This window comes from Accipiter gentilis, chromosome 34 (genome assembly GCF_929443795.1).
Source record: "Accipiter gentilis chromosome 34, bAccGen1.1, whole genome shotgun sequence".
In the NCBI taxonomy this organism is placed as follows: Eukaryota; Metazoa; Chordata; class Aves; order Accipitriformes; family Accipitridae; genus Astur; species Astur gentilis.
In genome coordinates, this window is record NC_064913.1 from 12583301 (window position 1) to 12602427 (window position 19127).

At 39.7% G+C, this 19127-nt stretch overlaps 1 protein-coding gene across 4 annotated transcripts in view; it reads right to left on the reverse strand.

Annotated features, from left to right (window-relative positions):
* EEA1 (early endosome antigen 1) overlaps positions 1–19127 on the reverse strand; it is a 76279-nt gene that overhangs the window by 37643 nt on the left and 19509 nt on the right. For 3 of the 4 annotated variants that reach the window (XM_049791997.1, XM_049791995.1, XM_049791998.1), the window contains 8 exons: positions 15688–15815; positions 12021–12075; positions 11831–11896; positions 10967–11006; positions 9969–10076; positions 9761–9882; positions 7978–8133; positions 2933–3049 (listed from right to left, as the gene is read on the reverse strand). In XM_049791997.1, coding sequence (XP_049647954.1) covers positions 2933–3049; positions 7978–8133; positions 9761–9882; positions 9969–10076; positions 10967–11006; positions 11831–11896; positions 12021–12075; positions 15688–15815 — 792 coding nt within the window. The other variant, XM_049791999.1, reaches the window with a different exon arrangement.

A 19127-nucleotide genomic window follows, 5' to 3' on the forward strand; every position in this document is an offset into this window, starting at 1 on the left:
GGACTCAACAAAGAGCCCTGAGCCTTCAAAGCTCACAAGGTAGAAGGGGGAACACCACACTGATCCCTTCTTTTATAACTGCTCCTTGGAAAAATACATGGAATACACGTCAGCAATGACAGTGGCCAGGCATTAAAGAACGAACTCTGTGGTCAGTGATCAAATTTCAGAATAGTTACGTCAGTAGAAGGTTAGAAACTAAGCATCTTTCCCTCTAGATAAAGGATCACAATTTCCCTAAAAGAAAACAAAAAAACCCACATGCAATGGGTTTAGAATTACAGCAAGTCTTATACTTCAGGGAATATGCTGGTTTTACACACTAGGTGTCTCCTGGGCTACAGGACATTACTGGCCTCTGCAAGACAAGCCAAGCCCGGTAATTACAGTGTTTTATAAATGAAGGAAAGGCAGTTCCTGCTGGTCTCAGAGAACTGATCTTATCTACTTGTCATCTGCTCTTCTCAGTATAGCTCCTGAAAATGTAAGAAACAGCTTGCTTGCTTGAGGTTGTACATAAGCTTGAAAAACTCTGCGTCAATGCACAGAAATATCTTCCCACATTGCAATGGAATTATAAATGGAAGTACATATCAAAATGCAATATATTCTATCCTGCATTAATGGCTCCTCCCTCTTCCCTGACACTTCTGTCAAGGACAGCAGACTGTTTGAAATGGGAGAAATTTCTGTTATTGGGGAAGCTAGTCCAATCTTTTCCAATTCTAGGTCCAAGTCCTCCCGGGCCAAGATTCCTTGGCTAGCATACCATTCTTATGGATATCGCTTTTCCAAAAAGCTGCATAAAGAGGTGGCTGTAAACTGCTTTAAGTCACTGAAACTGAAACAGGAAAAGTAGCTCGCTGCCACTTCTTCCTATTCCTCAGGTGGTATTTGGCATTAACCTGACACAGCAGAGGACACTCTCTTGAAGTACGGTTATCTTATGCATCAATCTGTTTCACTCCACATTGTCAATGGGATAGCAATATCTTCAGGCAAGAGCTCTCTATTGTATAGCAATAATTTTGCCAGAAGCTTGATTCAGTGTTGCTGGTCTGCAGAAAAGTACAGCATGACAATTCTTGCCACCTCTGTTCTGCACCTGATTGAATGAGCCAAACCAAGAGTCATGCTACTAAAGGCAAGTTTAGTTTACTGAATTTTAATTGCATGCACCTTCTTATATTCTTTGCAAATGCTGCTTTAATATTAGATTATCATCATAGACTGGTTTGGGTTGGAAGGGACCTTAAAGACCATCTAGTTCCAACCCCCCTGCCCTGGGCAGGGACACCTTCCACTAGACCAGGTTGCTCCAAGCCCCATCCAACCTGGCCTTGAACACTGCCAGGGATGGGGCAGCCACAACTTCTCTGGGCAACATCTTCCAGTGTCTCACCACCCGTATCGTAAAGAATTTCTTCTTGTATCTAATTTAAATCTACCCTCTTGCAGTTTCAAACCATTGCCCCTCATCCTATCATTACAGACCCTGGTAAGAAGTCTTCCTCCAGCTTTCTTGCAGGCCCCCTTTCAGTACTGGCAGGCTGCTACAAGGTCTCCCTGAAGCCTTCTCTTCTCCAGGCTGAACAACCCCAACTCTCTCTCAGCCTGTCTTCATAGGAGAGGTGCTCCAGCCCTCTGATCATCTTCATGGCCCACCTCCAGACTCGGTCCAACAGGTCCATGTCCTTCCTATGTTGGGGGCCCCAGATCTGGACGCAGTACTGCAGGTGGGGTCTCACCAGAGCAGAGGGGCAGAATCCCCTCCCTTGACCTGCTGGTCACGCTCCTTTTGATGCAGCCCAGGATACAGTTGGCTTTCTGGGCTGTGAGCGCACATTGCCAGCTCATGTTGAGCTTCTCATCAACCAACATCCCCAAGTCCATCTCCGCAGGGCTGCCTCTCAACCCACTCATCGCCCAGCCTGTATTTGTGCTTGGGATTGCCCCGACCCATGTGCAGGACTTTGCACTTGGCCTTGTTGAACTTCATGAGGTTCACACGGGCCCACCTCTCAAGCCTGTCCAGGTCCCCCTGGATGACATCCCTTCCCTCCAGCGTGTCGACCGCACCACACAGCTTGGTGGCATCAGCAAACTTGCTGAGGGTGCGCTCAATCCCACCGTCCATGTCGCCGACAAAGATATTAAACAGCACCAGTTCCAAAACTGATTACATTAAATACACACTGTTTGGTCTTTGCCCTTTCCTATTTTCCAAGATTGACAAGGTTGCAGGTAAATACATATATGTAATGTGTACAGTTCAGGTACAGTCTTACATATACACGCAACAAAAAGCAGTATGCATCTTTCTCTTTGCCTCCTTTCCTCCCTTACCTCCATTTATTACCCCACAACTTATGCCTTCTTAATGCAAATACAAAATACAGCAAGGTCAAAGCGCTTTGATGAAAGCTCTCAAGGAATACTTGTAAGTTGAGAAGCTTCTGGAATTTATTTCCATTTTCTACCATGCATGATTCTGATAAATGGCCAGAAAATATGAAAGGAGTACAATCTGAAAGCTAAGAAACAGGAAAACCAATGAAGAAAGCTCAATATGTCTTCTGAATTATGATTTTTAGGCAAACATCGTAATATTTCAAAGGGTACTTCTTTTTTCTTTTAATGTGTGAGATGGCAATACTGCTTAATAATAGGTAAGCATAAACTGCAGCAATTAGAAATCTGCAATCATAACAACCCATAGGATTTCAGTTGTAACATACTGATGATGGTTCAAATACAGCGTTTGCTTGTACATTATGATATCCCTCGTGTTAAGCAAGACGACAAAGGAATTCTCAACTTCTGCAACACCAAGAAGTGTTTTGTTACAGTCTTCGGTGCTTCCCAAGGCAATGTGTGACATGTTTCCATTTTAATGTGAGCTGATAAGCATAGGAAACAACAGCATTCTCACCTGGTTTTTCTGTTCCAGCTCTTTGACTGAACTTTGAAGTTTTTGCAGCTCCTGAACATACACAGCTACCTCCTGAGGTCCTTTGGCAAGCTCAGCTCTTAACTGGTTAATGGTAGCCTGAACAGACAAACAAAAAAATCCACATTTAAAACAAAGCTCTGCATGCATAACCCAACAAAAGCAAGATGTCTGGTAGTAAAATAAAAAGCATCTTGCACACAGATAAACAGCTGAAGAAAAAAATCACCTGCAAACTAATCTCAGAGCACCATCAGCTACCACTGAGCATAATTTCCCAGCTGAGATTCATTCATGTCCTACTTCAGAAGACAAAAATTGGCCCCAGTCCAATAGAGAATGCCAGGTTGAGCCCACAACTGATGAAAATCACAACAGATTATCCGTTAATTGTTATCACAGTTCTAGCTCAAGGTGAAACCCTCCCAAGTCATTGCAGTTACATGGCCAAAATCTTTGCCTCCCTGGTAAGGAAAATGTACTGGAAAAGGCACTAGAAGCGAGTCTGGCATCCGATGCAAACTTGGTGTGTGACTTTGGGGCACATCAGCCCTGCTGGTCAGCATAATTAGGGGAACAATACTACCCCATTAAACAGGATTGGTACGAAACAGAACATATCAATGACTGCACGGTATTTGAATACAGTAATGGAAGCAAACAAGAAAAGCGCTTTAGATGGGTAACAATGGCTGCCCTAAAGCATGCCGTGTATGAATGCACTCACTTTGAATACACTATATAATAGTGACCTTTTTAAAGAAGTTTTCTTTCCTATTGTTCTCATAACCACAGATTTCAGCAGAAATGTATAAATACTGAATTCAAGAATGAACTAAAGCAGAGCAGAAGTAGTAGACAATGAACATACTATTTACAGCCTTCCTACAGAAAAAGGAAGACCAAAGAGAACATATGAACACATTACATGACTACATATAGTTATTAATTCTGACTTTCTGTAATGCTGTGCTTTACAAGACTGTTTCATTACAGAGCTATTAGCTAAAACACATCCTGAGATCTGTCTTTGGCAGACAAACATTCCAGGATGTTCTCAGAAAACGGTGTATGAATATTTCACTACTGAGAGAATATAATGCAGAAAACGTGCAAAAGCTGGCTAAGGACACCACTGCAGCCTTTCAAACTAGAATCGTAATTTATATGCATAAAGATACATTTCTCTCATTCACAATTCAATAAGCCCATCCTACATTTCATTCTTAACATGAAAATACATCATGGATTAATATTCATTCCTGATATTGTCTGGCTGATGTGTCTGTATGATTAATGAACCAATAAGCAAACAGGAATGTATCTGTTTAACCTCTTGAAATTATCTTGATACAACAGAAATATACTATAAGAATAAAAAGCTTTCAAAAAAAATTACCTCAAATTTAAGGGTCTCCGTTAGAAAGCAGAAAAAATAAAATGGATGGATGAAAGATGGAAATAAGCAGTCACAAAAGCTGTTAGTAGACACACTTCCTCAAATTTTTTTTGAAGTATTCCAGTGTTTTTAATGCCTTTGCTTAGTGGAAAAAAACAGTCCTGGCTTTATTAAATTTACACATAATTTAATCTACTCATCTTGTTTAATTCTGTGGGCACTCAAGTTAACAGTCAAGCCTAGGCCCTGTATTTTATGAAGATCTATCAGACACTGAAACAAATCCCAATCTGCAGAGATTCATAGAAACGCCTGGCTCCACAGCAGTGCAGCTGTTTTCATAATGTGTTTACTATGCAGGAGTCACTATAGTGAAAAACTAAAGGAAGGAGTAGCTCAGAATGAGCATTCATCTGAGATCTCTCCACACCAGTTTCAGGCGCAATTCTGACATAAGACATAAACACCCAACAAAAAAACCCAAACCAAACAAACAAACAAAAAAGGACAGCAATGAATACATTTGGGTGACAACTGTAGAGCTATACTATTCTTCACATCCCTCTCCGGCAGCATTTGAAAATGGTCATATAGGGTTAAGATGATCTTTGTTATTCTCTTCACCTACACCATGAATTTAACATTTTAAAGACAGCTTACTTTGGGAACCAATATTAATGTATATATCCTCAGCCAGCTTGGCAAAATAGCCAAGGATGCCATAAGAACCACTTTACGCTTTCAGCCCTTGAGGTGGTCTTAAAGAGCAAAGCTGAGATGAAACATGGCCAAACTTTTATGGCCAGAAGTGTACCCATTCTGCCAATGAAGGACTTCCATTTCTTGTTTTCTTATGGCTAACGCTTTTCATGATTGCATTCTTTTTAAGAAAAGTAGAAAAGTTTTCACCACTATGACTTTGAGTAATTTTTATTTTTTTTAAAACGTCTGATCTGTCACTTTACATCAACAGAAAACCTTTTATTTTGAACACATCCTGGGCTATTCTTGCCATATGTTGGAATTAAGCAGAGAAGACAGTAACAATTCTGCGAAGAACCAGACTGCCACTGCTTACCATGTTCTGCCACGCAGCAACTCAGTCTTCTCTGGTTCAGCCTACATACTGATGATACTACACAGACATCTGATATTATTATAATTGCTGCAATGTAGTTTATAATCCTTCTATACATCTAAGACTTCTTATGTGAACACATCGTAACAGCTAGGGGCGTCATGCAGCCTTCTCCCCAATCTGTCGTTACTTCCAGGAGTACTGAAAAAACCTTCTTCACTTTTTTTCCTTTTTAAGGCTGCACTTTAAAGCTACATTTTAAAATGGTTAGTTATGTCAAAACTTAAACATACCTAATCTGGGGGAACAGGACCAATTCATGCTTCTGTGAGGATGTTTTAAGATGAAAGATTTTTGTTACACCCATGTCACTATGTCATTTTATCTTCACATGAAAACTAAATATCCAAAACCACAAAAGACTACAGAGACAGTATTTTGAAATAAAATTTAAATTCTGCAGCATAGTTGTGGGATCTCACAGTTAAAACCAAATTACAATTATGCAGCAACTTACATGGCCACATAACCACATTATATTCATAACTCCAACTGTGATATTCCTTTTTTCATGTCTGATGAAGCTCTTGGCATACATAATTTTAACTTGAAAACAATAGTAGATTCATCTTTAGTACAATACTGTACCCTTGTACAATTCCTGGAGCTCAACATATCTGTTGTGAGAGGAGGCAGGAGGGAAAGCCCTAAGGAGTTTAGAATAATGCCGGGCAACACTTCTCTAAAGCTCTGCAGTGCAAACGAAGAAACAGAAAGTTAAAACTGCGGTTCTGAATTCTAGGGCACATGAAACCGCATAATAAAAAGATGTCAGAAATCCTTCACAACAGGACAGAGGATACTAGAAGTCCTACAGAAACCCTAGGCATTTCCTCACGTAAGCCGGTGAATTATGCAAGGACCCCACTTAACTAGGGACTACAGCTCTGCATTGACAAATTTGGCTGGCTGGCATTCCTGCATTGGCAGGGCAAAACGGAAAAGGGGGAGAGCAAAATTATAAGGTCTCAAACACAGCTGACAGCCTTCGGTGAAAACTGTTAGAGAATTCTTCTGCAGGTATGGATTTACCAACTCCTCAGTAGAATAAATTATATGTTGGACAAAAGCCTTTTTGGTGATACTGTATTTTTATCAGGATTTCTTGCCATTCTCTTTGTCAGAGACTTCCCTCACTGTCACAGTAAACAACATCAAACAGGCTTTAGCCAGGAGTGATCCGAGACATTTTGAGGAGTAAGGTTTCCTCTTAAAGATCCAAGTCAGAGCTGTTGCATCCCTTTTTCTCCATCTTGTATGGAAGCAGAAGTGTTCACTGGTGGAAAAGCAGTGGAACCAAAACCAAGAAAACTGAATATTTGCTATGGGAGAGGCAGTTAGCTTTGCTTCCTTAAACACAGAGTTATCATCAATTCTATAAGCAAGAACAACAAAAATGGACAAATGTTTTCAAATCTCCCATCAGCAATTTAAAGCTTCTTCCACTAACTCAGCTAAAGCAGGGCAAGCCTTCACAAAGTACTTGTGAAGAAACCAGCATATTCTGCAACTCAAGTAGACAGTGAGGTCCCTTTTAAATGAGATGAATTTTAGAAGTTCAAATTCAGGAAAATATGGAGAAAAAATGTAAAATAATATTAAAAAAAACTCAACTAACATGAGAACAATAGATTTTCTTTCATACTTTAGACTGCAGCTATAAAGAGAGGAAAACTAAGGTGGTGTTGCCTAGAAACAGATTACAGGTGACATCCTGACATCTTGACCTACGGACATGGTGAGGCCTGGCAATCACTCACTTTCTGCTCTAGTCAGCAACAGGCAACACTTGGAGGCCATTATGCAGTGGATTGCGGAGCAGGGGGGTATGTGTGCAGAACAGATTTGCACCTTACACACAAAATATTCCTACAATAAATAACAGGTGTAAAAAGGCCTCCCATTTGACAGCAAGAACTAGGAAAAAACAAAAATGAAAACCAGTTTGCAATATCCTTTGAGATTTTTAAATCTTTTGTAAGTTCAAGAATTATATACGTCCTATAAGAATACTGAAATTATTATCGACCTTGTATTAATAATTTTTTATGTATTTTAACACACTAGCATCCATTTTCAGGCACATCTACTCAAACATTAACCAAAACCATTAATTTTCAGTAACAGCTGGTTTTAGCTGCATATAGCTCAATAAGAGAAATAAGTCTTTGAATCACACAGATATTGCTCTATTTCTCTCTCCCAGTAGAAAGAGCACAGCTCTGCCAGAAGGTTTTTTCCTCTGCTATTGGGCTCTTGTAATAACTTTTTATGCCAAGAAAAGGCTTTGCAACAAAAAGCATGAGGGCTTTTGGAGGGTAGATATTGACAGAATCATGCAATTTACTGGAATGAAGAAACATGTATATCAGATAAATTACAAGATTCAGTTAAGAAAGAGGCTTTTTCATCATGATGAATTAGTATTTTCAACTTTCATATGAAAATCATGGCAAAGCTAGCACACACATCTTTAGGTATGATTATTACCTCTGAGTTAGCCTGCTCTGCCTGCAAGTGCTTGCACTCGTCTTTCAGCTTTTCAGATTCTCTCTCACGTTCCAGCGTCATTTTGTCCATCAGTGTCTGAACTTGGACCAGCTCCTTTTTCAGGACAGCCACATCTTCCACACCAGGCCTTTGTAGCTGAAAAGTAGAAGAGTAGCAGTGAGCAACACACTGGTGGCAGACATGCTTCCAGTGTCGATGTCATCTCTAAAAATCTTACAAATCATCCATTTATAGACAAGGTGACATATACAGTATTATAGCTGTGCATACAAAAAAAAAAAAAAAAAAAAAAAAAAGAAAGAAAGAAAAAGAAGAGTACTTCTCATTCCCAAAGGAAACAGGATTTAATGGCTGGTTGTCAGTTCTTGCCTGCTAAACTTTGAACTTGTTGATTGATTTCAACCAAATCTCACAAACGGGAAAAGGTCCCAAAGACTTAATTTCTGTAATTTTTGTGTGGGTAGATGGCTAGGTACAGGAGGGAGAGCTTCCCTGGGACAAAACACTGAAGTGACAGGGAATCCATGCAAGAAATTTATCTGAAGTCATAATACTCTGAGAAGTAGGCTGTATTGACTCCTCTACTCTACAGAACAGACTACCATATATGCTTTGCTGCTGTAATACTCACAAGCCCATCTCAGGGCTGAGACACAAAACAATCCAGTGCTACGCAGGCTTTTATAATGATACTGCCTCTCTCTTCAAGAACTATTTTGGAAAACCACAAGAACAGACATAAAAAGGGCAGCAGAAGGAAATGTCTTGAAGGTACTGTCAGACATGCCTCATACCAGACCCATCCGTAAATCTGTTGGTAATTACATCTAAAGCACCGTAACATCCCTCAAAATGAAAAGCTATAAAGGGAAAAGAGAGGGAAGGCAGTAGTGGGCACCAAACAAAGCAGAGAAAAGGAGTGCTGGCATCTAGAAGAGAAAAGGTACAGGAAAAGGGTAAGAATCCAGAAGGAGAAAGGAAGACAAACAACTAAACAGAGAGGAATAGAAAGGTCCAATGGCTGGGCATGGCCAGAAGGACTCATGAGCCCTTCAGGGCAGCCGACTACAAGGAAGAAGAAGGATAAACGAGTCCTACTTTCCTCCAGGCTAAGCAGGGGCTGAGTGGGAGAGACTAGGAAGTCCCCTTCACTACTCTTTAGAAGCAGCACGACTGCTGAGTCACTGGGCTTGCTCCCTGGAGCCATGGCTGTATATAAAAGTCACCAGGAGCCAAAAATCCTGTAATACAGGCACATTGGTATTATCAGCCAAGCGCAAGAGGGACAACATTAACATAGACACGGTGGTGACAGCTGCCAGCCTTTCAGCCACCACGTCACAAAATACCTCTCTGAGCACTTCTTATGAATGCAGCTGTCCAGGGACAGTCAGAGAATAACATCTCATGGAAAAAGGGTGATCTAAAGACAGCTGTGGAAGTCAGCAATGCCATGCTCCACGTACAGGTCTGCACAGCACATCTATGTGTGTAATACTCTGCAAAATCGCTGAAGGTTAGAGCATCAAACAAGCAGACTATAATATAACATAGGGTGAATTCTAATATACAAGTCAGAAACAACATACATCTCCTCACTGGAAAAACACTGAAAATGTAGGTCAGTGAAACAGATCAGAAACAATAGTGTTCTGAATTTTTTCAGCCCACAAACAGATGTCTCCAAACTGCATTTGCAAGCATTTAAGTATATCCCTTCCTTGACTTGAAAATAACAAAAACACTACTGTGACATGAATACCAGCTCTGTCTTTAAGTCTTCGACTGTACTTCTCTCCTTCTGCAGTTCTTGTGTCAGGTTTGTCACTTTCTGTTCTGCACTTTCCCGAAGGCTGATTTCTTCATCATACTTTGATTTAAGATCTAATAAGAAGGAAGTGGAATAAATGATCACTTGCACAAGTTGTACAAGTAGAGAACAGAATCAGGCTTCATGTTAATATACTTACCCACAATTTCAGTGGCCAGTTGTGCCGCTTTTTGCTCAAATAAGTCTTTCATTTGCTTAATGTTAAAATTTTCTACTTGGATCTCTTCTAGTTGCCGTTCTAATGATTCTATTTCCATAAAAAGAATAGTATTATTTTCTGGAAGAGCTAGGACAACACAGTTACTCACACCCATAATGAACCAGAGCAGGGAAATAAATAATCCAAATTCACCTAACAATCAATTAGCTTAGCAAAGTGAACAACTTTATTGACGTTAAATATCTACAAGCACGATGCTGGAACCTGTCACTAGTTGAGTACTCTGCAGGATAAAGTACATATTGGTTTTCACTGGTCACAAATAGCTCTTGAGATCACTGCAACATGCTGCTGAATTCTGAGCCCCGAACTGCAATTAAAAGTTCTTTAATCATCATCAGTCAGATACTTTATGCGTACACAAGGAAAATTTTATTCCATGAGTGCCTCATGGAGAAAAACAAAGAACAAAAATTATTGGTCTGCAAAACAAAACAAACAAAAAAAAAAAAAAAAAAACCAAAAAAACCCCCAAAATTCATGGTTTTCTTTGCTAGCAACGAGTACAGAAAAACACTAAATAAAACCAGCCCTGACAAATGCTATAGTTTAAGTATCAACAATCACCATCTTTCTCAGCAAAAGACTTGTACTGAACACTTGAATATATGAAATAATTAAAAACATGTTCAAAACTACTCATGAGAACTGCTTTCAGAGTCAGGAGAACTCCTGTCTCACTTCTAGACATTACAGACACCAAGCCTCTGGAACATTTCTCCAGACTACAGCTATCAAGAGCTATCTATCTTAAGCACTTACAATGAACTTTTTTTTCCAGTAATTGCACCAATCCAGCTTTCTAGCTCTTTAATCTACCAAAAGTGCTTTTTCCTAAACTTAAAAGCTACAGTGAAAAAAAAAAAATCAGAAATTCTAGGACAGTGCAGATATTAATATAATAAAATGTTAGCCACCTGCAGATGTAGCCGTTGTCAATCCATCAGACTTAGAATCCTTAAGAAAACAGAATAAACACATCATTAGACAGTAGGAATAAAAACTACTACTTCCAAAGCTCACCCCATTTTTGGAAAAGACAGGGAAATAAAGACTTCTGTGCTTAAATACTCCACACTGGTATAAAAATACCAGACTTCAAACAGTTACATCTGGAAAACTGGAAAAGGCCAAGATGATTTTCCATTTCATGTATCATTACACTATCAGGCTTCCAGACTTGCAAGACTCCAGTAACAATCCCCTCCCTTCCCATTCCTCAATATTGAAATCTGCCCTAAAGACAGAGGTTACAGACATCATTAAATACAATCTGAGAAGGCATTCTGTCAGAAAGCAACTTCTGAGTTTTGTGACAATCTAGTATTTAAGTAGCTCACAGTAATAAAAGAAGCGAGAGCTTCCTTACGGCACACCACAATTTGCCTTGCCTTGTTTGTTCAGTTCATCTGGACATCTGTGAAATCACACTACTGTTCTCCAAAAGTTCTTACAAGAAAGACCCCATCACCCTTTCTCATAACAGATGAAACCCCACATTTTCTTTAATAAACTGAGTTCTGAATAAGCCCAACAGAAGCAAAAGTCTGAACTGAACTTGTACGGAGTAGTATAGAAGAATCATTATCTGTTCTGACTTTGTTCTTCAGATTTATGTGTACAGTTGCATTGTGGAGAGACAACTAGCTTTGTTTTCAAGAACATGTCAATATTCAAATTATGGAACTAACTAAATCAGGCCACGTGCCTTACAAAAAAGGTATTAATCTTCAATGTCAATGCTGATGATAAACCTGCTTCAAGTATTTTAAAGCAATTACTTGCTGCCGCTGCCCCTGCAATTTCTCTAGTTCTTTCTTCAGCTCTTCTGAATACCACCTCTCCTCCTGGGGGAGGAAAAAAAAAAAAAGGAGATAGGGGAGAAAGAACTGTAAATTTGGTTGCTTGAGACACTGGAGCACTTTGCAATTTGAAACAAAGAACCAAGTGCAAGTAAAATACATTTCCAACCTTCAGCGAAGCTTGCAAGTCTTGGACTTCTTGTCGGAGCAGTGATACTTCATCTCTGAATATATATATCCACGGAGTGGAGAAAATGAATATGCAGTGGTTACATTTTGTCAATTACATACAGTTTATAACATGTATTAAATAACTGGAGTGATAGCCATGTACTAAATAAATATAACTTACATAATTATAAATAGTTATTTTAAAGTTTTTTGAAACTTGGAACAAACTGGATTAATAGATAGTTAGTTCACTTTGCACATCACTTGAAAAATGCTAAACATATTAACTGGATAAGTAAAGAAATAGGTATGCAAAAAGGCTCATGAAAACAGAATGTAAATCTAAATCGGTGCATCAGGTCAACCACATGAGTTCAGACCAGCAAAGCTGTGCATTGGGACATTTAACTGTTTTGCATGCCTTTTTATGAAAAGGACAGGTTTATTCTCCTTGACTTCCCATATCATGTAAAAGAACACTGCTAAGAGACAGCATGCTATCCTGCTCCTTTTGAAATATGCAGTTACATAATTTTTCATCCACATGGCAATTAAGTATGTCCCACAGACACACTCACTTAATGGTCTGAATGTTTAAAGCCTTGGGATTTTGAATTCTCAAATTTCGTGCTCAAGCCTCCAGCCATGCTAGAGCCCAAGATCCACAACCACTACTATTACTAATTGATTTAAACAGCACCCTTCTAAATCACAGGTCTCCTTACAGAATTGTACAACTATACATATAAGGATAATGTTGCATTACTGAGATACAGCCACTCCAAATCTAGAATACACAGGTCATTAAAATAATGCAAACATACCCTTTCTTGTTGTTTGTACAGCGGCAACACTGAGGAGTACACAGAATATATGTGTGTCGGTGCCGATGCCAACAAATTCACTCAGTTTTATACTACGCAATTTTATTGCTGCTGTGCTGCATTATCCCCTCCCCCACAGATGTTCTTTTAACTTATCTCAAGCTTAAGAGGAAAAAAAAAACCAAAGCAAGCTATTCCTTAGCTAAACTGGGAAGGAATAGATTCAATCTACACTAGCATATTAACATCAGGTCAGGGTCATCAAGCAGCAAGTGAAACACATGCACTTGAACCAGTGAAGCAAGAACTCCAGGGTGGACCATTTTTAATGGCAAAACAAACATGGGACATTGATAGGCTAATTTTTTTCAGAGGAAGATTTTCTGCTATTTACACATTATTCTGCCTGTGTGAGACATTCACTGGAGGTTTGCAAATACAACTTTACTGAGGCAGGTGTAGCTGTAATCCAAAACCCATACATCGGTTGTGGGTGGAGAGGAGGAAGCAGCTTTCTCACCAGTATGAGTAACTAAATCAACTAATATTCACACCTAAGATTATAAACAGAATCTCAGGCAGGTGAAACAGTTACCTATATTGAAGTTGGGCTGAACATATACCAGATCTGCAATACTAAAGCATTTAAGATGCTCTGGTCTTCGTACCACATAAAAGGTTTTGGGCTGTATAAAAATAGTTTGTAGTAGAAGGGAAGGAGGAGAGGAGGAGGAAGGGAAGAGAAAGAGTTTGTAAAGTAAGGACCCTTCTACAGTAGTTGCCTCGATATTCCCAACACAGTTTTGCTTGACAGTTTTAAGCTGAAAACTAAATTCAGCTTAGCTGACTAGTGGAAAATGAATGGGGGAAAAAAAAGTGTAAGGGATCACTCTAGACACTGTAAGTTTGTTTTTCTTACTGCCATCCAAATCCTCCTGTTACAATCCCTTCCTTCTCTCAGCACAGCTGAGCCTCACCATCTGGCAAATCCTTACTACCTTTTCCTTATGCTCTGCTCCAGTCCCTACCTGTAATGCCAGTGCCTCCATCCCAGCACCGAGTACCAATAGCCTGAGTTACCTGATTTACTCTTGGCACTTAATCATGGTAGTTTATTGGGGGGTGGGAGGAAGAGGACACAACGTAATTCATAGCACCCAGCTTTCTCTGTTGACTAAATGAGGAATTTCACCCTCCCATTTTTGGTCCCATGAATTACATGGAAGCTTTGCTCCTAGATGGCTAACAGAGTGGCTCCCTGCTGCAGGCTGCAATATTTCCTTAATACGGGATTCCAAGTCTTGGAGAAACATGTTTATGTTGAATGAGAGTTTTCTCAAGCAAGCATGCAACTAAGAAACATTAAAGAATGCCACACTAATAGGAAGAAACAGCTCGTGTGTTACACAACAGCTCTCACCAGACTCCCTTCACTCCATCCAAACTCCCTGACCTTGTCCCCTTTTTCAATTATATGAGAGAAAACAAAACCACTTGTCCTTAAACTGTCAAGAGCCAGGAAAAAAAATAAATAAATTTCACCAGCCAACATCTGGTTGACATTGGAAACTTGCAGGCATAAAAATAAATATTTCATAAACTATATAAACAATATAGTTATGACCAATAATTCCCCCATGTGAATGTTATTACTCTACTAAGAGTATCATTTCAGGTCTAAGTTATATCACTCCAAAAAAGCTTAAATCAAACAGAAAAGAAATACTTATTCTTGACTAAATGTGCACATAGGAAACCCAATATAGCTTCACTAGCACCCTACCATTTTTGCCTATATAAAGCCCTAATTTTAATTCCTTTTGTTGCAGCAGCTGGGAGAGGAGGCAGCTATCCACAAGGAAGGGCCGATCCATGCATGAAGACAAGACCTCTGCTAATGCTGGCTCTTACTGGCTTGCCAGCTCTGCACAATACTGGGGAGATACAGATCTTCATTCAGGTAACAACTGAAGTATGTTACCTTCCACACTCTTCTCACTGAAGAACTACCCTCTCTTGAGTTAATTACATAAATATATGTATTTCTTTCAATGGAATTATTTACCATTTGGAGTCACATTTCTACTAGTGACAAAACATTTGAACTATTTACTTCCCAGTGTTGGCAGAAGCCAGCTCCGTTAGCAGGTGACCACCCGCGGTTTCACATTATCAGTTCCTGCTACATACCGCTGCTCTCAAAAATAAAACAACCTGATATGTTTCCTAGGAATACATTTAACAATACAGTTTTGACCAAACAGTCAAACAAAACAAATTAGAAAAGATTTCTGAAGATCAACATGGAGTTTCTGGAACACAGAAGGACTATTAGTGAGACAGACAGAAACTTCTCAGATTTGCAAATAACTAGGTAATATGGGAACCTATTTAGGCAAATACTGATGTTGTAATTACCCAGTAAGTACTCTAACTACTACCCAGGGACAAAATCAGGTTTCTTCTCTTATCTTCAGGGTTGTCCTCCCCCACCTCCAAAAGATGAAATTTCAGCTCTATGCTGGAAATTAGAAGGAACCTGTATTTTTTCTGCCACACTCCTAAAAATCATTCTGGACTGAAATACTGCATTGTCAGCTGCATGAGAAACAGGTGACTTAATTAACAATGCAAACATGTGTATCTGGTTTTCATTTATTGTCAGATCAATATCAGCCAATGTAAGTTTCAAGCTGCTTTTTAATTGTAGTTGGAAATGGGGCATGAACATTTAAATACTTGACTACATAATTAAGTGTTCAAATTAATACAGCCTTCAGTGTAATTAGAAGCAGCTCAACACTGACACAAAAGCACATGCACAAATGAGTACTGTTGCACCTTTCCGGTGACAGATGACCTTCCCCTCCATGAGTTGAATCAATGCCAGAATTATGAACTGCTTCATAGTGCTTGAACAGCTCCTCAGCTGATCCATGAGACTTCATACAGAGAGGACAAATAAAGCCCTATTATAAAAAGAAAAAAAAAAAAAAGAGAGATTAGAAGTAAAGTTTTAGGTTTTCCCATCTTATTTTTACAACGAATTCTAAATTTTGTTTGCAAATCTAAAAGGTAGCAAATAAAATTGTTAAGATTCATACTAATTATTTCATGCTCCAATAACAGTTTTGGCAATGAAAAAGTTAGAAAATGCCTACAAAAGTCATATTTCATTATTCAGTGGGGTTTTTCCCAACAGCATTACATATTAGCAACAAAACCTTTATTTAGAAAAATAAGGAGTCATTTCAAAAGGACTGCTCTGCAATTTCTGCCCCCCAAGAAAATATTTTTCTATACAACTTTTCATAAAAATCAGATTCTTCTTCCAAAGAGGAAGTAGGGTTTCGAGTTTGGTCTTAGAAAAAGGAGATACAAAAAAACACTCTAAAGCACAGCTATTCATATACCTATTACCACCATATTTAGGCTATTAATTATTAAATGCAATTCAGAGAAAAACTACCTCAAGAAAATCAGATCTCTACAGCCTAAAGAATCAGAAATCATCCACTTTCATTCCAGCTAATTTACTGCAAGCTTACCAGAGCGAAATTTAGCAGAGCAATGCCTTCATTCTACCCATTAGCCCACAGACAAATGAAAACAGTATATATTATGTACCTCTAAACATTTGTGGAGTGTCCAAATTGCCATTTATCAGAAGTACCATCCATCTCATTTTATCTAGCAACCTATTACACCTGCTTTTAAGTGCTGGACTTTATATTGGTCCTTCACTCATTTGGCTACCATGCCAACTCCAAGCCCAATTCCCTTTTACATTACAGCCCATTTGCACCACAGTGGCAAAAGAGAGACATTTCAGAGTGAGAGGCAACAACTTAATCTCACGTTAAAGGCTCCCTGTAATTCCAAGCTGTGCAGACAGAACCTTGTGTAAGTGAGATTAAGGCCCCTGTTTCTTAAATTCATTTCAAATGCACTTTTGCATATTTATATGTTACCCTTAAGGCCCTTATGCCAGTATAAACTGTAGTGCACTCCAACGCTAAAGCAAGGCTCTGCAGCATCCAAGATGAGAGTACTCCTGTGGGATTATCACACTTCACATAACATATGCTCCTGTACAATTTGTGAAGGATATATGAAGAGTTTCGACACTCCTTTTCTTAACTTTGCATGTGGATGTTACAAGACAAGCCACAAAACTTTAAATCCTAGGACAAAATGAACATACTGAATGTGTATGCTGATAACCACAACAGCACTCATTTTCTAACTCAACACTTATAGTATTTTGTTTCACTAGTCACTAAGAATTCAACAACCAAACACTTACATGGATTTATCCCAGGAGAACCATCACATTCAGCTACTCAAACATGGCCAGAGCTCCAGAGCACTGAACAGGGACCTCCTAACTGCTATTACTTGTTCAGTGCTTCAGAAATAATTGAATCCAGTTGCTTGTCAAACCCACCAAATATCATATTGAAGATTAATTTTTGGCACAACTAGATCAAACAAAACAGTATACTCCTTCCTAAGCAGAAAACAGGCATTTACCCTTAACAACCATTTATTTATTTCCAAAATTGATCAGCACAGTTTCACTCGAGATTAAACCAAGTTAACTCGTAAGTGTGTATACATGCCAAAATAGGTACAGAATATTGGTTGATCTGCTAGGTTCCTGGTAATGTTTATCTGATACAATTAGCGTTTAATTATATGATGGCAGTGATGGTCACTCTGAGCAAAAGAACCAGAGGGAGATTCCTGGCAAACAGCAAGGGCAATGAACTATCGGAGGGTCAAAAAGCAAGGGATTTCTTTTTCCTAGTAGGTGAAAGCAGTCAGTCTCATACAACGACAGTGCAACAGCATCTTTTTGGGATGAAATGCTACCAAGCAGTTCTCAGTGTTGTGTTTAGTTTCCCAGTGATGGGAAGGTCTGCTGTTCACAGAGAAAAGCAAATGTTCCTCATAGCACCAGTAAGTGCATCTAGAAAGAACGACTGTAGAAAATTGCTCTGGCCTCTCCTTCCTTTTGCCCTTTATTTCTTTTCATTTAAACAGCAAAATCTGTTTTCTTTGTGCCTTTTTTTTTTTTTTTTGGTGGTGGTTTTTTTTGTGGTTGGGTTTTATTCCGCAGAAAGAGGAGCCCTGGAGAAGAGGAAAGAATAGATTACATGCGCAATTAGCCCAAGGGGACAGCAATCATTCGTCTCAATTATTAGGCAAAGCCAGCCTAAGATTTCCCAGGCAGGCAGATCTGAAGGCAATGGCTGCAAGGACAAGGGAAAATGCTCCAGCTGAGAGCCCGTGGTGTGGACGGGAGCTCCGGGGAGGCAGGCGTGCTGTCACCGGCATGGGGGGAAGCACGGACAAAACCTCCTCTTCATGGTAGAAACCCCCTTCCTCTCACACAAGGAGGGATAAAAACACATCACCCACCAGCCCCAGCCTCTCCACCAGCACTGCCGTGACCACGGCTGGCCTTGCTTTTGGGAGACCTGGCGCTGTTGGGAGGCAGTGCTGGGTTACAGCTCTCACGCACCCCCTTACTCCAACACAGCGTTTCCTTGAGGTCTGAGGCACAAGCTCGAACAGAGTAAGACGTCACCCTTCTGCAACGGGGCATCCTCACCAAGGAAAAAGTCATCCTTCCTCCGCTCACACATCGGAGCCTTAAACTGCACGAACCCAGGACCCAGCTGCGTCTCGCAGGCTGGTAATAGTCAAATGTCGACTCTGACGTCAGCAGCGTTAATTCAGTTCTCTTTAAGAGTAAGAAAATCAGAATCATCAGGATCTTCCTGGGCACCAGACAGTAAAACACAGAAGTGTAAAGGTTCCCCACCTGCTGCTACTATTAGTCCCAAGTGACAATCTTGTTCGGGGACTTGAACTGGTGGGTCTCTTGCTCTAGCTCTTTTTAAAAAATTTCGAATATGGTCATAAAAATATCTCTCTCTCTCAGCATCATCTCGAGATGAATTTGAAAATATATGCAAAAGTGTATCTTACTAACGTAAAGACAAATGTGTGAGAAGAAGGAAGAGGGGAAGAAACCTGATGGTCTGAGATGCTTAAATCTTGTAGGCATTTTTGTTACTTTGCAGGAATTTATATCAAGTGCAAGATATTCCTATATCGGGACCATGCCTGCCCTGGATAAAGAGGAGATTGCGCAGTTGCAACCATGAGATGTGGCACTGGTCACCACAGTGAGGTGTCCTTTCCAGTAAGTCTGCACTTGGCTCCCTTAACTACCAGACTTCTTTACAGAAGCAGCAAGTATGAGAGCAACG